Source organism: Coturnix japonica, chromosome 9, assembly GCF_054131305.1.
Source record: "Coturnix japonica strain WE chromosome 9, WE-NBRP24, whole genome shotgun sequence".
In the NCBI taxonomy this organism is placed as follows: domain Eukaryota; kingdom Metazoa; phylum Chordata; class Aves; order Galliformes; family Phasianidae; genus Coturnix; species Coturnix japonica.
The window spans coordinates 29,744,683-29,769,683 of NC_140671.1; the positions used below are offsets into that span (position 1 = coordinate 29,744,683).

The 25,001-nt window shown below is 44.8% G+C and overlaps 1 protein-coding gene across 5 annotated transcripts; it reads left to right on the forward strand.

Annotated features, from left to right (window-relative positions):
• Window positions 1–32: 32 nt before the first annotated feature.
• MIB2 (MIB E3 ubiquitin protein ligase 2) lies at window positions 33–24,119 on the forward strand. Of its 5 annotated transcripts, none has more exons than XM_085509080.1 (20): window positions 33–158; window positions 565–697; window positions 7,730–8,080; window positions 8,317–8,488; window positions 12,509–12,615; window positions 13,980–14,174; window positions 14,905–15,047; window positions 15,153–15,260; window positions 15,549–15,653; window positions 16,036–16,198; window positions 16,504–16,637; window positions 18,122–18,270; window positions 18,672–18,828; window positions 19,069–19,223; window positions 19,397–19,523; window positions 19,785–20,015; window positions 20,940–21,118; window positions 21,302–21,486; window positions 21,872–21,979; window positions 22,698–24,119. In XM_085509080.1, the coding sequence occupies exons 3-20, from the start codon at window positions 7,834–7,836 to the stop codon at window positions 22,937–22,939; spliced, it is 2,907 nt and encodes a 968-aa protein (XP_085365206.1). In that variant the 5' UTR covers window positions 33–158; window positions 565–697; window positions 7,730–7,833; the 3' UTR covers window positions 22,940–24,119. The 5 variants fall into 5 exon arrangements, with proteins under 5 accessions (XP_085365206.1, XP_015737671.1, XP_085365207.1 ...); XM_015882185.2 differs by having other exon boundaries at window positions 21,914–21,979; XM_085509081.1 differs by lacking the exons at window positions 33–158; window positions 565–697 and adding an exon at window positions 6,611–6,735.
• The last annotated feature ends 882 nt before the right edge of the window (window positions 24,120–25,001 follow it).

Genomic DNA, 25,001 nt, shown 5'->3' on the forward strand with positions numbered 1-25,001 from the left:
ATCCCAGTGTGCCCCGCGGCTGTCAGCGCGGCGGGAGAGGCCTGGGCGGGGCGCGCCGGCGGTCCCGGGGGAGCGGGGTGGAAGGAGCCGCCGCTGTAACAGCGGGTCGGTCCGTTGTAGCACCGGGTTGTTCCGCTGCTTCGGCCGCGGCCCCGGCGGTAAGAAACACCGGGACGGAGCTGCCGGGAGCGGGTGGGGGTTCCGTGTGTCTCCGGGCTGAGGTTACCTCAGTGAGGTGTGCGGGCACCTCGCGGCCTGGGCGGCGCCGCGGCCCTGAGGGGGAACATGGACAGCGGCGGAGGAGCCGTGTTGGGGCTGCGGGATCCTGGAGCGGGCACGGAGCCCACGGGGCTGCAGGGGAGGCCTGAGGCCCATTGGGAACCGTATATGGGCCCAATGGGAACCGCATATGGGCCCTATGGGATCCGCATATGGGCCCTGTGGGATCCGCATATGGGCCCTATGGCTTGTGGGGCCGCGGTTGGTGCCCATCCCGGGGGTCCATATCCATTGCTGCCCCCTGTCTGTGCTGTCACCTGAGCGTCTGTTTTCTTCTCTCCTCAGGCCGGCGGAGCGGATCAGCGTTCAGGCTCCTGCACCGAGAATGAATACGGGAAGGACACAAACGCGGCCGTCAATTAAGGACAGCGGCTGTCTGAAGGGCTCAGCGGGTTTTGCTGTCTCTCCTCTCTGTCAGGTCTGTGCCCGTTTATTTTCTTCCCTTTCTTTCTTCCACTGGCGTAGGTTAGCTCAGCTCTCAGTGGCTGCTTTGCTTTCTGCTGTGTTCAGCTATGGCTGATCCTGTCGTGGGATGTCTCTACTTGCTCCTGAGTGATTTCTGCTTCTTTTCCTCTGGATGATCAGTGCTAGCTGCCCCACAAGCTGTGAATGCTGCTATTCCCTGCTCTGAAGCAGGTTCTGCAGTGATGTCCTCACTTGCTACTGAGAAAACTGACTGAGACATTGCAGCTTTATTCCTGCCGTGCATTTTCTATCACTGGAGCATATACTGTGTTACGAATATAACTCAGAACTTTTTTTTTTCCCACCCCCCTCCATGTCTCTGTGATCTTTGTCAGTTCAGAAAAGATGGCAAATAGCAGTGACAGCAGAGGGCAAACTTAAAGGAGATGCTTCAGTTGTATTGCAAGCAGTGTGTGCATTTGGTCTGATTTTCTTGCTGATGCTCAACTCTAGAACTTGCTTTCTTGAGTAAGAATAAAACAAGGGCCTCATTTACTGTAAATAATGCACATCTGTGTCATATTGATTGCAGAAATCCTATACAGGAAGGATTCGGTAGCCTTGGCAGAGCTAGTGAGCTGCGTGCCTGTATGGGATTTGCTTTGTGCTCTGAGTTACAGCTGTCTACTTTTGTATCTAGAGCACATAACACTTACTGGGCCAGTGATGTTTCCCTTCATGAAGATCTTCCTGAAGGTGGCCAGTTAATTTGGCAATAGATGGCATATCAGGTGACTCGTAGTCCCGTAATTCCTGTTGTTGTGGTTGGTATTTGGGAGCGTAAAGGAACTGCTCTGCCTATTTGATTGTTTTGATTCTTATCAAACCTATAGTTCCATTAGCACTGGAGAGCTCTTCTGCTGCAGAAGGGGCTGGGTGTGTGTACTTCAGTCAGGTAAATAACAGGCTGGAATGGGGAGGGACGTGTATCTGCTCAATAATGGGCAGATTCTTTTCCTTGGGAAACTTACAGAATTTAAATGTTTCTGCTCCCTCTGTAGTTTTGTTTGAAATATCCCAGAATAGGGAGCGAGTCTTCTAGCATTTAGACCAGCTGAATGTGGGAAGAGGCAGCAGTGGAATTGTATCTGTACTATCAGGACAGTAAATGGCTTGATCTTGGACCTTGATCCACGTTCTTCCTTGTTATCTTTCTTTATTTCTTTATGTATGTGACTATGGGTCAGGTTCTGGAGAACAGAATGAGGATATACGTTCTGTTGGCTCTGTCACCAATCCCATCCATAACCGTGGCTTCAATTTCCATTTCTAAAGCCATCCAGAGCTGAAAGATGACATCTGTGCTCCTAAAATGTGCAGAATTGTAAGAGAATTGGTGTATGTACTGACCCGCAAACCTTTATTGAGTACCAGGAAGGAAAGTAACAGCTTACTAGTCAATTCATTCTGCTCCTACGCAGCTGATGTCTCTCTAGCCAAAGGCATGTCAGGATAGATTAGACTTAAACCTTTTGATCTGCTTCCAGTGCACAGAAAGGGTGAGTTCTAGGCTGGAAAATGGCAGGAGTGCAATGTTGACTGTTATAAAAGCCTGAAGGAGAATCTGGAGGTTAGTAGGATGAGCTATCAAGGCTCAGCAGAGGTTCACATGGTTTTATGCTGCAGTTTGCTCATTGCAGGAGGATTCTTTTCATTCTAAAAAGTTGGAGAAAGTTTTGTTCTCAGATGGTTCTTGATCCTGTTGAATCACCACTGAGGGCACCTGAATCTAAAACCTACAAATAACCATCCTACAGAATCATAACAACGTGTTTTCTCCAAGTCACTGCTCAGCCCCATCAACTTCATTTCAGTGTTCCCTTCTCCTGTTGATTCTTATGCGTGCAGTAATGTTAGCATCCTGGTTTTTAATGTCTTGCTAGGGGAAATAACTGCCGTTCTGGACAGACAAGGCAGTTGTGTAAGTAGATTGGAGGACTGTGAATTTTTAAGTTAATGAATCCTTGTTTTCATGGCAAAATAGGATTTGACAGCCAGTGTGAAGGACACATCAACCTAACTTTGCCTAGGGCTCAGCACCACCTGCTAGAGGTCAGGTACTCCTGCCTCTGAGAAATATCAGACCAATGACTAAGTAAGAGCACAAACAGGAACAGAAGAAAGGAGAGATTTCTGGACTTGGGGATATGATTCTGTGTGGTTCTGCATTTTGAGGCAGTTGAAAATAAGGTTGGGAGGGATTTTCCTGAGGCAGCTGAGCCTGTGCTTTGCCACAAGGCGCAGTTAGCTACATCTGAGCCATTCCTAATAGACGACTTGAGCTCGTTCTTTAAGTAGCAGAGATTTTTCAGTTTCCCTGGATGGGCTGTATTTGGTTTTATGAAATACGCTATTGAGGAAAAAGTAGATTTTGCTCAGCTCCTGAGCTTTTCGAGGCTTTAGGCAGCAATCTGCAAGCTGTCAGCTTCAATTAAAGCAAATGGCTGGAGCTGATATGTTTTTCTCCCTCCTGGAGAGAGCACAGTTCATCAAAAGCCAGAAGGAAATTTCATCAGGCTCATGAGCAATTATCTTATGGGATGTAATAAGAGATGCACTAGATGCCCAGTGTGAACTTTCACTTATAATCGCTCTTAATTCTCCAGTGAGCAGATGTGCACTGATCCCACCAATCTGAAGCCTGAAGTTTTTGTGCTCAGTGGAGGGAAATAGTTTTGTAGCATTGGGCTGATGGTGACGTGTAACTCAATGTCAGGCATGCCTGACTTGACAAAAGGTCCTCCACCTCCCTGTGGTCCATTGCAGCATCTTCTGTGGGAAGCTTGTGGCAGCTGTTGATTTTTGGTTGACCTGTGGTGTCTCCTGGAGATTGTTTTCTCATTTGTAAGGGCTAAAGTAAATATTGACCTACTTGCAACTCAGTATTCCGTCAGCGTAGTCTGTTAGTCAACACTGAGCTGATTCATTAAAAATACGGTTGTATTTCTGCTGCTGGTGGCAGGGAGTGTGGCTTACTCTGCCACTTTCTTTTTCACTCATTATTTCACACTAAGGAAATCGGGTCCTCCTGGATTGAGGTTGTGCAGATGAGTGCTTAGATTTCAAGGCGAGGAGTCAAGCTTCTTATAGAAGGATTTGCACAAAATTACTGTTATTATGAACAAAACATTAACAAAGCTGCTGCTGCTTTTAAGCCAGTATCCTTTATGAAGCTGGAAGAATAAATAATAAATCAGTATGATGACCACAGAGAGCACAGTATGAAAGGGAAGGCAACGTTCTCGTCTCGCTCAGTACAAGAATACAATCAGTATGAGCTGAATGCAAAGTTCAGCTGAGACAGAAGGGATCACCAGGCTGGTGTCTGTAAAGGACAAGTGTGGATTGCAGAGGTGAAATGCAGTCAGTGGGACTGTCCTTAAGCACACAGCCTAGCAAGTTATTTTTAGTGTTTCCTCGCCCCGTGTCCCAGTATTTCAGGATGTGTCCCTGCTCTTCCACAAAACAATTACAGTGGAGTTGAAATGACAAGATGTTAATCCCCGAGCAAAGGCATATTAATGACCTGCTTTGTTCTGTTTATGTAATACGGTTAAATATACTTTGAGAGCAGGTGAGGTATGGGCTATGGAAATTGTTTAACCTCACTCAGGCTTTTTCATGGTTGATGGGTTTTAAAAAGCACCTACCCTATTTTTATGTTTTCTTTCTGCTGAGAATAGCCTTTCAGTAAGGATGGCTTCATTCAGCTGATAGTGAGACTTTACCCATGGAAGCATCATCTGCTCTTCTTTTCCTGCTCTGTCCCCTTCTGGTGGGCTAAGGAGGAATTTCATGAATTTAGTCTAATTTTTGCTGGTTAAATTTGCTACAGAGCGGCTGAGATGGTGCCATGGTTCTAATCTGGAAGATCTGGTAGTGCTGGGAAAGCTCCCAGCTTGTGTCTGCTGAGCTGTGGTCGGGCACTGTGGTATTTCTTGGCTCTCTCTGCCCTCTTTGTCTGAGCCACTGGAGATGACTTGGAAACGCCTTCTCAAAGCGGGGCTGTGTTACACTTCAATAACAGATACAGAGTAGAGTTGGGTGAGAGAGGTGTGGCCTTCACTGCCTTAATCTCCAGCATTGCTTCTGTTGCCTTAAGCTGTCTTTCATCTTCTAGGATATAAACCAAGCCAAATCCAAACTGTTTCAATTGGAGTGTGCTCACTGTCTTGGCCATCTGTTCTCTGCTCTTACCAGTAGGGCTTGGAAAGTAAAAGAACCGCTCTGTTACAGTGTTCAATTCCTGCTTGCCTAACTTTGCAACTCCGTCGCCATCCTTCAGTCTCAGTGGATAAACAAGACCTGATCTGACAGAGCTGCTCTTTGTGTGAGCATGGGCTGTGGAATGAGATCTGGAAAACAATAAACAATGAAAAGAGTCTGGCTGTGTGCTTTTCCACATCAACAAGTGGGAGTGGTGCTGTGTTATGAGGCAGAGTTACAGCCCAATGTTTGTAAATTAATAAGGTATTGTAACAGCTATTCTGAAAGCGAAACATCTTACTAATGTGTTACAATGTAAGATTAGTCCTTATACCAGAGATACATTTATGGGTTATTAGGGTTTTATGTGACCCTGTCAGCAGCAGTAGGGAAGCTGGTTGAAAACAAGAGACTGTCTGAGCTGAGATAGTAAATGTGGCTCTGAAGAAATGGAATTTCTGAAGAATTAGAATATATATTTCCATATGGGGCTCAGTATGAACAGACTGTAAGAGCAGAACTTCAGACAAGGTAAAAAGAGAAGACTCAAAGGCTCCTTCTGCCTTCTGTGTTTCACAGTGAATTAAAGGCCGTGGAGACAGATGAGACACAAGTTGCTGCAGCCAATTTGATAAACTCAAGCTCATGGTTAGTGGTTTTTGTTGCTGCTGTTTCACACCTTTATGAGAACAGAACTCGGGGCAGGGTCATGGGCCTCAAAGCAGGATGTATTACTCCTTGGATCCGCTACTAATTAAAATAAGCTTCTTTACCCACCTCCCAGTTGTGCTGAGGATGCAAAAGCTTAAGTTCTCTTACACATTGCATGGTAAAAGGTTATGGGGAAGAGTGGGTTTGTGGCTACGTGGCACAGCTGTGAGCGCAGTGCAAACACACGAGGTACTGAGCAAACAGACAGTGAGCTCTGGGCAGTGTCCATGTGCCTGGTTTTGTCAGGCAGAGGACAGAGTGTTTTCTCCTCCCAGCAACGTTACGTATTTTGTGTCCCTGACTGGGAATTTGTGGAGGGAACCTTGGCTCCTGCAGCAGCTGCCCAGGCCCCTGGGGTTCACCAAGGGGAGGAGTTGCTGAGCTCTGTGCCTGCTGTTCCCAGGTGCCATTGGAGCATTCATTTGGATGAAACAGGAATGTTTGTCGTCGTCTTTTTTGTTTCTCTCTGATAATGAGATCTTCTATTTCTGAGATGGTACCAATCTCATGAGGTTTTAGTTTCTTAAAAGCGATGAATACTGGTGTGCTTCGAACTCAGCAATATTGCATCCACCTCCACAGAGGGATTGGAGATGAAAGCGTTGCCCGAGGCGTCTGTTTGCAATGATTAGAACCGAAGATGCCATGAAGTTCACAAGGACATCTGCTTTTGGTGCTGCTTGCGTGAGAGGTGTTGGGATGTCACAGCGACGCGCAGCAGAAAAAGCCTGAAGCTAAAGCTGCTATAGCTGAACAGAAATCAGGCTCGCTGCATGTTAGAAACTCGATTTTGCATCACATTACTCCTCCATACATTCAGAAGGGGATGTTTGGCTGGAGGAAGGGTTTATTTTTAGGCCTTGGTGGTTTCTCTTGCTGTATTGGTAGGCGGTTGTGTTAACTGCGTGTCACATGGCACAGAGCTGCAGCTGCATCTGAGCACACACGTCCTACCAGCTCAGCTGCTCTGTCAGCCCTGGCTGTGCTTCCTCTGTGCTGTGCCACTTGCTGACATTGGCTGCACGTTTGGAAGTGGCACAGTTTGGCCCTTGGCGCTCTGTTCTTCTGTTGTGTGTGAGTTTTGGTTTTGTTGTTTGCTTTCTTTTCATATTTCAGAAGATTGTGGATGTTACAGATGTTTTTGGCCATCCCTGGGTCTCCCTCTCAAGCTAAAACGTTGCTGGAGCAGATTGTTCCAGAAGTCTGAGCAGCAGCAATGGCCCTCAGTACTGAAATTCCCCTGTCTCAGTACTGTATTCCCCTGTCTTGTTCTAGTAAAGAGATCTGTGAACCTATAAACTGGCCTTTGACAATCGATTTAATTTAATTCAGACTTGTGGATGTGCTGCATTCTTGTGCTGTTCACCTCATTTACTGATTGTCATGACAACAGTAGGAAGGGCTGTCCTGAGCTGCTACTGATCCCAGTCTGCATCAGCTGCTCACCCTCTTGTTCCTGCTATAGCTTACATTGATAAATGGCAGCAGAGTTGCTCACACCCCTCACACCCAATGCTCTGCAATGAATCTTTGGGTTTTTGGTGCAGATTTCTCTGTGCCTGTGTGGTCTGCATAGTTTGCACATCCTTCCCACGTGTGTTAAAGCTGTAAGGGTGCATGTTTAAATAAAATCCAGGTTTCTGTTTCTCTATTCAGCAGGTCAGGCCTGTTCTGGAGCCTGGTCATTCTGGGGAGAAGAAAATAATTTCTTGCATTTATTTATTGAGTTATTTCTGTGGGGTTGGTGTTAAATTTACCCCAATACTATGAAGAAACACGACTTCTGATTTGCTCACCAAATGCAGCTGTATGAAGGTAGTCAGATGGATCTCAGTTATGTCATTACTTTACTCTGCGTTTCTCTTGATGGTGATTACAGCAGAGTGGGATAAATACTTCAAGATTGGATTCGAGTTCTTTGTGTTTAGGAAATCTAGAAAACCTGCTGGCCCTGCTAACTCGGCATGAGTTTGTGTATGTGTTTGGAATGGCATCTACTTGCCTTGCTGAAAAAGTTATTGCTGTGATGTGTTGGATGATGTCAGTGAATCTTATGTTGCCTTTGCAGGTGTGCTAAAAATGCAGCAGAGGGTGCTGGGTGCGATGCTGTTGATGCTGTCTGTCTCCAAGGCCGCCTCCATGAAGGAGTTCTGAGGGTTGTTGTGCAGAGCAATGGACTTGGACCCCTATGCCAGCATGCAGGTTGGGATGCGGGTAGTTCGTGGAGTGGACTGGAAGTGGGGCAGCCAGGACAATGGTGAAGGGAATGTTGGGACTGTGGTTGAGATTGGTCGGACAGGCAGCCCAACCACCCCGGATAAGACTGTGGTCGTGCAGTGGGATCAAGGCAACAGAACCAACTATCGGACTGGATTTCAAGGAGCTTACGACCTTCTTCTGTATGATAACGCACAAATAGGTAAGTGTGGCATGGAAATGGAGCATAAACTCTAGTGCTGTACAGCCACCTGTACCAGGTATAACACTGGCTAGCACGTGAGCTTTTTGCCACTGTTTGTGGACTGATGCCGAGCAGCAGTAAAATACTTTAGTTTTTTTCCCCTTAAAATATGCTACTACAGTTCTGACAGCCTTGTCAGCCTGATTTCTCTGAAGTTCATGTGGGGTTATGTCCCTTTGTTTCTGTTCTGCTAGGTGTCCGTCATCCTAACATCATCTGTGACTGCTGCAAGAAGCACGGCATACGAGGGATGCGGTGGAAGTGCAAGATGTGCTTTGACTATGACCTGTGCACACAGTGTTACATGAACAACAAGCACGACCTGTCGCATGCCTTTGAGCGCTACGAGACAGCGCATTCACAGCCGTAAGTGGTGCTTGTAGGGGGAGGCCCGTTTACTGGGTGATGCTGCTGTCCCAGGAGATGGTCTCTGAGCTTTAAGGCTTGTGTTTATCCACCAGATTAGGATATTTCCTGAGCTTGTGTTAATATCACAATCCAGACAGATCCTATTGTGAAATGAGCGTCATGATTTCCACTGTGTGTGTTTAGTGGAAATATATATGTGTATTTTTTTACTCTCAGTATTATAGTTAACCCTAGGTGGTTGCTCAGGGGTGTCTCTTTGCTTCTGCTGTTTGAGTTCTGGACTCAAGAAAATCTGTGAGATGCTGCAGCTTTGGGCTGAGCAATGCTGCAGAAATTGGTTCATTTGCTGAGGAACCTGGATGGCAAAAGACATAAATAAGCCTTGAAAAGAAAATTTGCTTTTCATCTGACCTTATCCAGGATGCTGCTTTAATTAGGTAGTACACTGCTTGCTGCCAGCGTGAGAAGAGTGTGGAAGGCTGCCAGTAAACCTGCCAGACCTAGGATTGTCCTGTGTGACTTGTCTGACTTTGCCAATACACTGCAGCACCGCTCTGGAATATTGCCTGCGAAACATCTAAGCACTGCTGGGTTCTCTGGAGGAAGTTTTTCACTAAGACATTACTATATGTTAGCAGGAACTATCAGGCAGCTAATAAAAATAATTAACAAAATAATCCCTAAAGCTACAAAACACACAGGGGACACAAAGTGAGCCTGTCAGATGCCAGCATGGCTTTTGGGAGACTTGGAAAAGGGGAGAGTAAAAACCAGGTCTGAGCTGCAAAGACACATTGCCCCAGGCAATGCAGCATCCTTTTCGAAGAACAAAACTTGCTTACTTATGAATCACTGAGGCCTCTGTGTTGTGAAGATCCTGTCGCTTAGATCATTCATCTCCATTTTTTCTTGCTCAATAATGTACAAGTGAGAACCTTTGGCAGCTCCCCAAAGACTATAAAGCTGCATATTTAAAAGCATGGTCACTGCTGTGTGGATTTGGCTTTTCTTGTTGTGTTCTTGTTGTTGTTACCTGCAGTTGTTTGAATGGCTCTGCAATACAGCACTGAGATCTTCTAGAGATCACGTGGCCCTCACCTCCTTTCTCCAGCAGAGAATGGCAATCTTATGGTTACTGAAATGAGGACATGAACAGCCTCAAGCACAGTGCTGTGTGCTTTCAAGACTTGGACAAAGTGCTGTGCAGGGACTATGAGAGCATTACTTAGTAAGAAAGCTTATGCGATTGGGGTGGGACATCCCAGCAGATCCGACAGCATCCCATAATGATGGGACTACTTACAGATGTATCCCCGTGCTTAATGATTGTATCCCCAGTTGTCTATCCTATTAAGCCCTATGGAGTGCATCTGTGTCCCAGAGCTTTCACATCCACTGTCCTTTTAACCAAAGATCAAGAGCTGGAACTTGGCAGGTTTTCCCTGGTCTCATCCCTTTGTGAAGAGATGGACTACAAGCGTGGATCCAGTGTTGTAACTGCTCCCATTGCTCATCTGTTGAAAGATGAAGGCAAGAACTCTGGCAGGACAGCTGCAGAGATGACACTGAGCTGCTGCCACCTGCACACTCATTGCCATCCTTACCCCATGACACCTGTGCAGCTAAACATAGGCATGACCAACAAGTACCTGTTTGTAGCAGCTCACTAATCCTAGGGTCTTAAGAGGCCTTAAGTCCAGACAGGCACTGCAGAGCATTGCCAATCAGTTTTCTAAAGAGGTTTTGAAAACACCGTTACCTGAAAGCTATTTTGGGTCTTAAATGACCTACTTTGAACTGCTGGTAGTGGGAAGTATTGATTTTTGTAGATTTTTGCCATTTGAATTTCTCCTCCTGACATCTGGCAATTGCTGGCATTCTTTATTGATCTTATTTGATTTGCACCTTATGGCTTAATTCTGAGTGTGGCTCTCTTTCTTAATTTAAAAGGCTGGGCAACTCAATTTCATTGTTTTTTTTTCATGATCTTTTATCCACTTGCTGAATTTTGTATGCTTAGTAATTGGAAGGTAAGTCAGGCTCTGTAAGCAAGACAGCAAAGCAAAACTCACCAGGTTTTTCACAAGTAAGTGTGTGCAGCTTTAACAGCCCAGCCTTCCTTCCTTCCTTCAGTGGTCACTTATAATGAAAGCCTGGGCTAATGCTGGAGCCCGCCATCTGTCAGAGCATCCTTTATCCTTTGCTGGAAGTGCTTCAGGAAGGCTTTGTTAGGGAGGATTAGAGAATCTGCATTTTCTTGTGTTGATGTCAGTTTTTACCTGTAGGTTCTGCAGGATCTTTATGCCTGTAAATCCTATCTGTAAAGCCTGGATGATGCTGTTTTCCTAGCATGGCTCTCAGTGATGTGAGATGTAAACACCTCAGTGAGAACTGAGCACAGGCAGAGTATCAGCAGGGGGTGGTTCCCAGCGAGCTGAAGAGATGAATAGCTTCATTCTGTACGGAACATGTTCCCAAGTGTCTTCTGGACTCCACAGTAATTTAATATCATTGGAATTTGTAGGACAGAAATGACTGCAGACTTTGAATGGCTGTAATAATTAAAATTGTTATTAAAGGCAATATTGCAGTCATTAAATTTATCCCTTGGGTATTTCTGCAACACGCTAATAACTTTGGCTCTTGTCCAGCATTTGGAGGAAAACATGCTGAATTAAATTAAAACTTAAGATGTGTTGGCTCAGGGCATCTGGATCTTGTGTCATTCTTCTGAGCTGCTGGTCAGTAATGAGGTTCAAGACATGGTCAGCATTGGAGTGGGATAATACACAAATCCATGCTGGTTTTGAAACCAGTCTTGTAGCAATGTGTCCCTTTTTAAGGCACAGATATGACACAACAATTCAAAAATATGGTCATCTTCCTCTTCATGTAGGGCTGTGATCTGGGTAATGTGAAATAAATTATTGGAAGAACATGTGTATATAATCTGCCTCTTCTTAAATACACTGGGATGTAAAGGGATGTAAAGCACAGGTAGGAGATATGTTAGCGAGTTAAGAAAGGTAAAAGACTTAGGCTTTTGATGGATAAGTAAACAATGAGTTCAAGCATAAGCTTTTTATCCTTCTGAGTCTCCACCTTCTCTCTGGAGGCATTAGATGGGAAATGAACACAGTATTCTGAGGCCAGCCCTATTCCTGGTAGGCTCCCCCCTTCGCCCTGCAGAGCAGCTGCTGTGGCTGGGAGTTGCTGGGAGCCTGTCAGGACGAGATGGAGAGTTAAGGGTATGGATTGCAGCACCTCTGCAGTCACCTAGAAAAGCAGATTGTACCCTAGGAGACCAAACCAAGCAGGTCAGTGAGGGCTTTAGTGGCTTGGTATCTTACAAAAAGCTTTCTGCTAAGGAACAGAAACTAAGAACAGCACACAGAAAGACCAGCAGAGAAGTCACTGTAGCGCTATGGGAGTTGGAAGCTGCTTTAACAGGACGTCAGACCCCCTGTTTACTATCACGTAGGTAATTTTTTTTCCTCAGTTTCCTTAAGATCAGTGCGTGTGCTTGAGATACAGACTGCTGGGTAGATAAAGGTCTTTGTTATCCTGGAAACAGTCTAGCCATAACGCTACTCTAATCTGCTCTGCTTTTCAGAAAGTGAATTAGGCTGTGCGGTCTGCAGCTTAAGTTATGAAATGTGCTGAACTCCTCACGACTGAGCTAAGAGACTGCTTGAGCCATTAATGCTTTCATGCAGTGTACGCTGTAGTAACACCCATAGGCTTTGCCTTAAAGTCACAGTGGGATTCAAGGGCTGCTGGAAGTCGGTATATTACTCACTAGTTGTCTTTGTGCTATCAGTGCAACAGTACCTAAGAGTTCTGACCTTCCTGGTGAGACCAGCTTGTAGCATCAAAGTCTCTTTTATTTTAATTGCTTTTTTTCATGATTTGCATGTTTTTCAGAGCTCAAGCCATGCTTTGCTGTAAGTATGGAGCAAATCTTTATAGAGTCGAAGTAGCAATAATCAATTTGTTTTCTCTTATTTTGTTTTTCAGAGTCCTGGTGAGTCCTCGACAGAATCTGACTCGCATCACGTTAAAAGGGACTTTCCAGGGGGCTAAAGTAGTACGTGGCCCAGACTGGGAATGGGGTAACCAGGATGGTAAGCTGCTTTTGAGATGGCCTATAAAGAGACTGTTAGACAATTTTCCCCTTCTTTTTGCCAAATTGCTCATTGAAAATGCATGTTCTGAGCAGTAGCTCTTAGGGGAACTGTTCAGATGAGGCAGGCCTCTGTCCTTTAGCGAATGAAACATTATTTATTGTATGTTTAGAATATGTTATATGTTGTTTAGAAATGTATCTGTGATGTAGACTGTATGCATTCATTCAGGGCGTGGAAGTTTTGCTGCTCCCATTTCATAGATGTAAATACTCATGGGAGCCATCCTGAAAGGTTTTATATAGAGCTGTAAATGTACACCATGTTACAAGGAAATAAAGGCCTATCTTCTCCTGAAAGAGCTTCCACTGAGTGGGAATTGAGGTTTGTCTGACTTTGTGATAGTATTCCTTTTTCCTATGGAAGGCTTTGGAATATTCTTATTTGGACACTTAAGAACAGTGAAGAGGAATAGTCTTTGACGTGGAGCACTAATGGAGAATTATCTGTTATTGTTGCTGGAGATGGTTTCTTTTTTTCTGTGTGAATTGTAACTTTGGGCTGAAAATGCAGAGGCAAAGTGCCTTTACTAGAGCTGCTCTTGGGGTATAATGACTGCAACTCACTGACAACAATTTCTGTGCAGTGCTTTAAGGTTATGACAGTGTAGCTGTGTGTTCCTGCTCTGAGTTTTGTACATACCGTACTGTTTACAGCTTCTTTTTCCTCTTGATAATTGAGTTGCAAGTCCAAAGGTTCCACCATTTACTGCAGCTCTGTGGTTCAGTGGAGGACTTTATTTACTTGTGGAGTCTGAGAGCAAAAGAGGCTTATGCTCAGTCCAGCTTATCCATTATTTTGAGATCAGATCAACATTTACATGTCTGAGACTTGTGTTGGTTGTGATGGTCGTGACCTGAAAGCAGCGCTGTGTGCAAAACAGTTGAGGGGGAATATAAGGGCAGGTGCTCAGCTGTTCTCCATTGATGCTGCCTTTTCTTTGAGCTGTCCCCATCTGCTGTTTGCTCTTCAGAACTTAGATTCCTGATAGCACCAGCTCGGCAAATCTGTTTCCATTTAAGGAAGGAAAGTATAAGCAGTGATAATATGTAGCCTTGCAAACTCTTGACACTGGGTCCTGGTAAAGGTGTGTATTAATTACATGACCTTGTGTGTCTGTGTTGAAGACAGTAGCATCTAGTTGAGGAATGTGATTGAATCCTCCACCTCACAAGTACTTCGGAGGGATTAAAGAATTGAGCAGATCTTACAACATCATGTTTCTGTTTTGCTACAGTTTAGTGCCATGACTCTGGGAAGATTCAAGCTGGATATTATTTTTTCCTCCCTCTTCTTTATACCAGGTGGTGAAGGCAAAACTGGTCGTGTGGTTGATATTCGTGGCTGGGATGTAGAGACTGGACGGAGTGTGGCCAGTGTCACATGGTCTGATGGCACCACAAATGTCTACCGAGTTGGACACAAGGGAAAAGTGGACCTGAAATGTACTGTGGAGGCATCCGGTGGCTTCTACTACAAAGAGCATCTCCCAAAATTAGGTGCGTGGGTACAATTCTGTTACTTGCATTGCCATTTCCTGACACTGAAGCCCATTTTGCTTGGAGTACAGGACATGAGAATTTAGAAAACTTCTGCGTAGCCTGTGCTTTAAAAAATACGTATTTGTGAACATACTGTTTTATTTCAGGGTGTTTAACAAAGTTATTTGTCCTTTCAATGGTAAGGTCACATAAGATCATCAGATGCCCAGAGCTGTATCCAACAGGAGGGCCCCAAGGGTCTTCTGTCAAGTCATGATAGTGAAGGTTTGGGAAATTCCCATGGGAATGCCTGCATCCGAGAGCAAAGAGTTTGATTCAAATGTCAGCTTTGTTAATTCAAAGAGAAGAGAACTCGTTCTGAGCACTGTGTGAGTGCCCACTGAACAACAGTCTGGGTGACTGCATTGCTGAGGACAGTCACTGATGTTTGACAGGACAGGCTTCATCCAAACACATTCTCTTCTGGGAAGGGACTAAATTGTCTTCTCAGAACTACCTCATGTTTAATTCATACCATTATCAAGTAAGAACAAAGTCTTTGTGACCTGCCTACATCATGCTGTCCCATAGAGTGTGTACAGCGTGCTCCACAAGTAGACAAAGGGTTTTGCTTTATCTTGCACCCACTGAGCCTTACGTTAATGTGCAAACCATTTTACAAAGGCAGGCGAGACATAAAGTTTATGACTACATCCTGTATGTATGTGGATGGTGTCATTCTCTTTAGGAAAACCAGCTGAACTGCAGAGGAAAGAAAGCACGGACAGGCATCCATTCCAGCACGGGGACAAAGTGAAATGCCTGCTGGACATCGACATCTTGCGGGAGATGCAGGAGGGCCATGGGGGCTGGAATCCTAAAATGGCTGAGGTATGCTACAGCTTGCTTTTATTCTCTCAGCACGTTGTCACTCACTGTCTCAGAATGCAATTTATGTAGGGATTTTTCTCTGCTTTTCTTTCTCCCCCTCCAAAGTTCATTGGCCAGACAGGGACTGTGCACAGAATCACAGACAGAGGAGATGTGAGGGTCCAGTTCAACAGTGAAACCCGCTGGACTTTCCATCCTGGTGCTCTGACTAAGGTATGTACTGAGAGCTGAGCTTGGCCAGAATAAAACACTGCAGGGAATAGCTGTCAACTTAGTGTGCTGTGTTAGGGCACAGTGCATCTCCAACAAGTGCCAAAGAAATATACTGCTATTATTTCCTGTGCTAAGAGTGTTAACAACTGATTTATGATAATTTAGACTTATATCTTCATATATATTAATGCATATATATGTGTATTTATTTATTTATTTATTTATGTTTTGTTTTGCTTTTCTTTTTTGCTTAATCTCTCCAAAGCTTATGACTTTATTTGCTTGCAGCTCAACACCTTTTGGGTTGGTGATGTTGTCCGAGTGATTGATGACATGGAAACAGTGAAACGATTCCAACCTGGCCATGGGGAGTGGACAGACGAAATGGCACCTGTGAGTTATGCATCACTTCCAGGACTGTCCAGCAACTCCCTCAGTTTTTCTCAGCAGTTAATAATGGTGACTGGGCTCACAGTAGTTAAAGGCACAGAGGAAACCTTTCCTAATCTCAGTTCTATCAGTTCTTGGTTTGTTGATTCATCAGCCTTTTCCAGATATTTGTAGTTTGTCTGGGAAACCCTTTTTATGTACAACCAATAACAGAGAACCTTGTGGCATCCTTAAAGTGGGAGCTGTCTGTGGGTGTTTTAGTGTTTCTTTTCACATTGCAGTGGTGCTGCCTGCAAGACCTCTCTTAGAAGCACTGCATTGGTTCTGAGATAAAAAGCATAACTCATCTTTCCTTTTAAAAATCATTACTGTCCTTTAATTGCAGACTCTGGGGCACATTGGCAAAGTGATCAAAGTGTATGGGGATGGAGATCTTCGAGTGTCAGTTGGAGACCAGTCCTGGACATTTAATCCAGCTTGCCTGACAGCCTATCAGAGAGATGAGGAAGCAAATCTCATGACGACAGAGAATGCAAAGGAATCAAAAAGTGAGATAGTGAGAATGGAGATGTCTGGATTGTTGGGGGTTGAAAATGTTTGTTGTGGTTGTAATAAAAGCACTACACTTTCCACAGTTTTAAATTCCAGCTACATGTTCTTCCCTTGATGAAGCTCCAAAACCAGTCTGTGCCTTAATTGATTCTGCCTAAATGTTTCAGTTTCTTGCTCTATTCTGCTGCATTTCCCTGCAGGAGAAAATTAATGCTTGAAAGCTTGTGTAATGTTCTGAGGTATTTTTGTGCTCATCCAGGATGACTGTAGTTAACCTGTGTCTGTTTTTGTTCCTGTCCAGGCACTTTGATTACTGTACTGGAGAAACTGTTGTCTCAGAAGACGGAATCAGACCACGCGGGGTGTTTGGTTATTTGGGCAGCACTCAACAATGCAGCCAAAGTCCGGGAGCTCCTTCAGAAGTATCCAGACAAGGCAAGTTTTGAAGACATCCTCAATTTTTACTTTTTGATGTGTTTTAAAATGAGATCATAACATTTTGTATTTGAATGAGGGGAGGAGTGGGAGAGAAAGGATAGATTGCTCAGACCTTGTATTACATTTCTCAGCTGTCCTACACGGACACTGCAGCTGTAGAATTAGTGCTTCATGTATATACAAAGACAATAGCCAGATGTGCAGGAATCAAAGCCCTGTTGGAGAAGAAAGCAGCAGGTTGTGTGTGACTGAATGCATCTGTCCTTACGTGACCTTGCTAAGTAGAACTGTTGGAAACAGGAAAGAGAAAAGCTGCCCGGATTCTGATGCTGTCTGTGCAGTGTCCTTATCTGGTGTCTGACTGGAGCAGGGAACCGGACTTGGCTTGCTGGAACAATTCATATTCTTGCAGTGTGCCAAACTGTTAGGAACCCATCTACTCATACAGCTGCTTTTTCAAGCGGTCCATTGGAAGGTTCCGTCTCCATCCTTATTTATGAAGTTAATGGGGGTTCTGGAGATAGGAGGAGCTGAACGTGCGTGATTGTTTTCAGATAAGAAAGTGCCAAGAGTCTGGAATACCTTGTTACTCTTTATTTCTCTTAGATATCTATTTTATATTTTATTTCTATTCTGGTATGCACCAAGGAAAGGCTCACTTCATAGTGCCAGTTAGAATTGCTTGCCTAGGGCTTTCCAGCTTATCAGCACTGTCTTTCTTGTGTAAATGTAAGAATAACACAGTGGTCTCTAAAGCCTCCTTGCTGGAGCAACTCACCCGTAGTTATGAGTCTATCAAGGGAAGCCTTGCCTGTCCTGCTCTCCTCATTGCTGCGTAGAACCAGCTGCAAGGAAGAATAAAGCTGTTCTGCTTGCCAGTCAGCTGAGGTTCTGCCAGCTCCTTCATCTCTTCTCTTTAGCCTCCTGCTGATCTCAGTAGCTCCCTTTCCTTTTATTTTTTTTTGTCTTGCCATTCATACAGCCTCTTTTTGTTCTTCAGTCCCTTTAATTTTGTGAGAAATCTCATTGCAGCACCTCGACACTGATTTACCCTCCAGCACCATGCCCGGTAAAGTACCTGGAGTAACATTAAGCAATGGGGACTTGGCATTTTCGAAGCCAATTTGATCTCCTCATGCATTTTCCAATTAGAAAAGGAATAGTTGGCTGCTATGTCAAGAACTATTCTGCTTGCAGGCATAGAGGGGTTTGGCATCGATGCTGCAATCAGAGCCCTGGCTTCCAGCTCTGCTTCATTCTCCCTTCTCAATTAACGTGCTCTCCTCTTCCCCCTTAGGAATATTTAGGGAGAAAGTCAGCCTTGTAGTTGATGTACATAAAGCAGAGCCAACAGAGCACAGATTCTGCTCAGTATTTCTGAGCACACCACAGTTCTGCAGCCAGTGACTGTCATCCTGCTGAGACTGAACTCAAGGCAAGGTCTTTCCTTGACGTTTGCTATATCTCTGTCTTCCCTGTAGGTCGACAACAAGAATCAGGGCAGAACTGCACTACAGATTGCCTCCTATCAGGGGCATTTGGATGTTGTGAAGATTTTGCTGCAGGCACACGCCACTGTCAATCTGAGGGATGAAGAGGGGGACACAGCACTGCACTATGCAGCTTTTGGGTAGGAGATCTTTTCTTGCACTCTGATACGAGACTGAAAGGGCTAAAAAAGGGCACTCCTAGATGCACATAAACCACCTGTGTGCGGCGTGTGAGAAGGGGAAGAGGGTGACTTCTTACATTTACTTCATTAGAAATTGGCCCATAAGCTTCAGGACTACAAATACACTAATTCAGTCCACAGCTAAGTCAGTTTCTGTGCTATAAAATTTGTGAGGAATCAGATCAAGTGATGTGTGAGGTTAAGTTGGTTGGGATTAGTTTGATTTGTTGCCTGTTGTAAGCCAAGAATTCATTACTGAGAGTGGGAGATACTTATTGATTTAAATCAGACTGTTTTAAAAGGAGGTGGAGTGGTGCAAACATACAATGACTCTGTCTTACTCCTTGCCTTTAAATCAGAAACCAAGCTGATGTTGCCCGTGTGCTTATTGCTAAAGGAGCTGGTGCAGACCTGTTAAACAATGCAAAGTGCACAGCTTTGTATGTTGCTGTCAGTCAAGGATTCACAGAAGTGGTGCAGGCCCTCTGTGAACTCAACTGTGATGTCAACCTCCCAGTAAGTTTTGGGTTCCTTTTGGTGTTCTGTGTGTGATGATGTTTTTTCTTTTGTTTCTGGAGTGGGTTGGGGGGAGAAGATGCGTCTTTTGTCTTGCATCACAAAACTGCTCTGCATGACAGTGATGTTTGATCTGGAGTTGATGTGACCTGGAAGACTGTATATGTTCCTGTCTTGCGCAGTGTACTTAATTGGACCCTCTTAAATAAACCTATGTTCTGCTTTGGTGTTCATTTATAGGATTCTCATGGAGACACCCCCCTGCATTATGCTATCACTGCAGATTACAAAGTCATCATTGAGATTCTCACTGAGGTACCCAACATCGATTTCACTGTCCAGAACTGCCAAGGCTTCAATCTGCTCCACTATTCTGCTCTAAAAGGCAACAAGCTGTAAGTGAATGAACATCACATCTGCCAGCTCAGTTTGAACAGGCCCAGTGCTGCTTCTTTAAATGTAAAGAACACTCATCACTGCTGATCAGAAGAGGCAGGCCTGTTTCTTTTGCATTGCTTTCCTTCTTGATTGAGTAACTTCTATCTCTGGTTTACCTCCTACACTACAGAGCCATAAAGAAGATTCTAGCAAGAGCTCGACAGTTGGTTGACTCCAAAAAAGAAGATGGCTTCACTGCCCTGCACCTCGCTGCTCTCAATAATCACAGAGAAGTGGCAGAAATTCTAATCAAAGAGGTAAGGAGCAAAACAAATCCCATACTTTCTCCTAGGCACTGCTGAGTTAATGCTGTGTGTGGTATAGAGGTGTGTTGGTCATGTGGCCCAGATGCAGAGGGCTGAAACATAGAACATTATTTTGGAGGTACTTACATTTCTGTCCTGAAGATGGAGTTGAGAGCTGGGACATCAACAAGCAGCACAACTGCAGCACTCTTATTCGGTCAAACTCAGCAGCAGCAACAGCTCCTTTTGTCTGATTCAATTCTTCTCTTCAAGGGTCGCTGTGATGTCAATGTCAAGAACAGCCGGAACCAAACACCTCTGCACCTCGCTATCATCCAGGGACATGTAGGGCTGGTACAACTGCTGGTCAGTGAAGGTAGTGATGTAAATGCTGAAGATGAGGATGGGGACACGGCCATGCACATTGCCTTGGAACGACAGCAGCTAATGTCAGTCCTGATGGAGAAGCGTGAAGGGGAGATGGGGTCATCCCTGTTTTCCAAGGTGAGCTGGGAATAGGAGAAAGTCCAGCACTGAGGGCAGGAGAATGCTTGATGATTGTGGAATGAACTCTAAATAGGTGGAGGAAGGCAATGAAATAGCACAGAGTCTGTCCCGCTAAGGCACATGGAAGCAAACAGTCTTGCTTATAGGGGAATAGATTGGTTGAGAGTATGCTCAGCTTCCCATAATGCACCAATTTGTCCTGTAAATGTTTTTGTCAGTATTGCGTGACATGGGAAAGGTCACGAATCTGCTCACAGAGCCAAGAATCTTTGGGTTTAATTCATGCCCCCGAACCACAGAAATTCATTTCTGTCTGATGGCATGGAAAATAAGAGGCCAGCTAAACCACAAGCACCCCAGTATCTGCTCTTCATCTGCAGATGTGTGAGAGATGAGACATACCATATATGATGAAAGCTTTGTTGTTGTAAAGCCTGAACTGGATTTATCTGTGTTACACCATATTCATGGATGTATAATATCAGGCCATGGCTGAAGGACATGCCCATGTCTTTCATGTCAGCAGAAAATTGTTTTTGACTTCAGATGAGTTTGGGATCATGTGCACACAAGGTTGGCCTTTTAAATAGCTACCATTTCAGGTTCCACATGCCAGCTGCCCATCAGCTGATATTCACTGTGGTTCTTTCAATATACACTTTGTAGCTCTTGTCTGCTGACTGAAGAAGTGAATACCCCTTACTATGGGCAGTAATGATCAGTACCAGTTGGGACTTGTTTTATGCCCACTTGTTCCAGGAACACAAGGTTTGAATCTGCTGTTTATACACTGAAGGATCATCTTGCATTTTGTGAATGCAAAACTGTGCTCTCAGATAGTCACTATGATGATTAAAATGTTAAACTTGGTACAGCTACGTAACAGACTTTCTGTTAACAGTGTTTCTCAATGTATTTTAGCTGCAGGCTTCTGGCTTTCTTGGAAACACAGAGCTGAATGTTGGGACTGCAATTGCGTGTTACTTAGCACAGGAAGGAGCAGATATTAATTATGCAAACCATCGGGGAAAGTCTCCTTTAGACCTTATTACAGACGGAAGGATTGTCCAAATCATCAAAGACTTCTCGCAGAAATTCAGGTAAACAGTGTCCTGTGGAATAGCTCCCTGTCAGGAGGCTGAGTTGGTCTCACTAGTGCAATGAAGATTGATAAGTTTGTGCTACCTGGGCGTCTGCATCTTTGTCTTCACATGGAATTGTTTGCCAGGGATCAAAACGATTTTATCAGCTCACTGAATTTGATTACATGCTCTTGGTTGCAGGGAACAGCAGGTTTCTTCAGACTGCTCAGCCATCACCTGCAGCCTTCGCCGCGTGCACACCACCCCCAACACAATGACCAACCTTAGTGTCTCAAGTGTGGCAGTCCCCACAGAGTGCCTGGTCTGCTCAGAGCTGGCCTTGCTCATCCATTTCTTCCCATGCCAGCACAGCATTGTGTGTGAGGGTAAGTCCGTTCTGTCTTTCTTTTCCTTTCCTGTTCTGCCACGTAGCCTCCCTGATTCATAAATCAGAGTCTGTTGGGATGCAAAGCTGTCCATGAGCTGGAACAGCCCCAGCATGATTTCAGCACTGTCACTGTAGATGGAGTGTCCAGAGCCACAGAATGGAGAGCTGTATGGCATCCATAGCACAGCAGTTCTGGCAACACAGAGCATTGAGAAGTCGTGTTGTGTTTGCTATTGCATAGGATAGACTAAAGTGAGAGACGAGGATGTAGCTCAAAAATAAAAGGCAGTGTCCTCATTTCCATCTCTTGGTTATCCAGGGAGTCCTCAGGCCATTGAAAAGCTGATGTTCTCGAGTCTATTGTCTTCCTATTGTTCTTGCAGCAGTGGGCTTAATTGTAATCACTCCTTCTATCATTTTGGTAGAATGCTCCAGAAGAATGAAGAAGTGCATCAAATGTCAAGTGACAATAACCAAAAAACTCAAGCAAGGTATGTTTGCTGTACGTGTTTGTCCCAGCAGCAATCGGTGGTTCTCAATGGGGGTAAAAAGCCCAAAACATAAGAAATAGGGTTAACTTATTTTTTTTGCAGGAGTTGGGGAGAAAAGGGGATCTGGTACCCATAGCATTAGTGTTAAACATGTCCTTCATGGAATCAGGTTTTCTGTCCTGATGCCTGGACAAAAGCACAGAGGAACAGGGTCCAAGGATCTCATTAAGGTCCACTGAATTCTGTGCATAGTGTTGACTGTAGGACTCTGCTTCATGTAGCTGCTTGTATGCATGTTGATGTAGGTGATGTCAGATGGTTTCTTGCTTCATACCTCGTGTGTCCTGAAAGACATAAGAGGAAAATTAAATCCAAAGTGTAATCAAGGAGACTGAAATAACACAGTACTGACATCAGTGTGAGGATTCATGGACTGTATGGCAAAACATCATAACCAGCTTTGAAAGCTTTTACTTAAAGATAGCACCAACATATTGCAGAGCAGCAAGGCAGGAAGTATCAGACAGCTTGGGTTAAGCAGCAGAAGAGAGGAAAGCACCACTGGCCAGTTGATAAAAAGCATCATTTCAGGCTGTCCAGAATCCCTGGATAAGGACTGAACAAACTGCTGCTCTTGGAGTGACAGTCTGGTTAAGGAGACACTGCATGAGACAGAGCACAAAAGCAACTAACTCTCCCTGCTCTCCCACCCCTGCAGACAGCACCGAGGTGGAGTGCAGCCCCAGCTCTGAATCCACAGATCAGAGGAAGCTCATGGAGGAGCTGCAGAACCGCTACCGGCAGATGGAAGAGCGCATCACCTGCCCTATTTGCATCGATGACCAAATCAAACTGGTCTTCCAGTGCGGACATGGCTCTTGCCCAGACTGCAGCACAGCCCTTACTGTGTGCCCCATCTGCCGGCAGGCTATCCGGGAGAGGATTCAGATCTTTGTCTAAGGATATGCTTGCTTCCCTTTCTGTTCCCACCTCCTTTACATCCTTTTTGTTTGCATTTTAGATGAGAAGCGCTGCTCGGTCTGGCTACCTGCAAAGCCATTGTGAAAGAGGGGGGGAAACAAATGTGACTTGGGTGAAGGTGGAGGGGTGGGAGTGTCCTCCACTTGTAGCACTGTAAGGGCAAGGAATGGTGCTGGAGGGCAGGCAGCCACCTCACCTTGTGCTGCCTGTCCTTTGGAAAGACACGAAGTAAAGAACGCTGAGCTGTCTGCTGGAGGCAGAAGAGACTTTCAGCCCAGAGGCCAACAGACGTTTGGAGTTTGGAGTGCTCCAGTGACTGCATCGTGTCTAGTGCCCTGCAGTGTCAGACTTGCAGCCTTTCGTTGCTCTGAAGGTGATGCTGTAGGAGGATGTACCTTCTACCTCGGCAGGTAAAGCGTTTGCTTGTGCTTTGTGCAAGGAGATACCGGAGATCAGCCGTGGCCATTGGTTTTCCTTGCTGCCTGTCAGTGGTAGGGAGGTCATGTCCTACAACAGCATGCTCTCTGAATGAGCACTTAAAGGCTCGACGAGATTTGGACTGACAGACAAATGTGGCTGTGATGAGATCCTAGAGACAGAGTGTGTGTGTGCCTTAGAGATAAAGTAGTGAGCACTGATGGAAGAAAATATGTTGTTACAACAAAAACTTCTCTAAGTGACACTCTTCCATGTTTTCTTTTTTTGCACAACCGTGCGTTCAGAGACTCCTGAGCTTTCTAACCATGATGCCAAAGGCAGGTGTTCAACGCTCCAATCAAAGTGTAAAGAAAAACAGAGTCATAATTAAGAAATGAGAAGGGTTTTCGGTTTTCGTTTCTTTGTTTTGCAGCAGAACTTAATAAAATAAAATTATATTTTCCTGAGCATTAAAATGAATGTACAAACAGTAGCTGAAATGTGGATCTGGCTGTACTTGTGTTTCCCAACTGTCTGACTGAAGAAATATTACCTGGTGATTCTGTCCTGTAAAGTTACTGTTGGCAGAAGTGGCCACCTGTAGGGCCATGCGTGTGTGTATGTATCCATATGTGTTTGCGTGTGTGGTGTACATCTTTAATGACACAATTATACACAAGTGATGCTGTTTGTTATACCTTGCAAGCACTATTTAAGAAAAGAAAAAACAACCAACCAACAATACTGTGTTCCTCTGCTATCTTTCTTCGTTAGCAAAGAGATGGCAAGTATTTGAATGGATGGAATCCTTGTGCAATATGTGGTAGCTATGGATATGGCTGTTTCTTCTTCTCCATCCCTTGGTGCTGTGAGAAAGCCCTGGGTCAGAGCTCTGGTTCTTATACATGTTCTTTCTCCAGATGCTCATTTGAAGGTGTCATCATTCAGGATGTATTTGACATAGAGGTTGAAGAGAGATGAGGAGATGGCACAGCAATGGGTAAATGCTCCTAACTAACAGCAAATGCAGCTGTTAGTTATTCAGCGTGGATAGAGAATAACTTTGTTTCTTACTAGTTGGTTTCTCATAAAGAATGAAGGGTCTCTGGGCAATGAGATGTAGAGCTCCATGTTTTCTGTGGGTCTTCTGCCTCCTCCCAAAATGCAGCTCTGCTGGTTTTGACAGGGAAAGATCTTGCTGAGTCTTTGTGGTATAAAACCTTAAACACGGGGCAGCAGCTGAGACAGGTTAATGCTAAAACTAATGGGCTTTATGTAATCCTCCTAACTGAAATGTCAGCTCGCATTTCTCAACTGACCTACAAAAGCAGGAGGTTTGTTCTTGCCATTATACAGGCTCTCCTGGTTGCAGTTTTTCTGCAGTCTTCAGGGTTGCTGTGAATGCATCCTCAGACTCTTAGTGTGGACCCTGCTGCTTTATGCAGCCTTGGCCATCACTTTCAAATGGCCACCATTGATTTTATTTGCTCTGATCAGCCTCCAAATGAAGATGTTCCTTCACAGTCTCCTCTTATGGAGGAATTTATTTGCTTCCTTTAGAATACAAAGGAGCTGATGTGCTTCTCTCCTTGTTTGTTCCCTTTTAGCAAAGCCTCAGGAAACG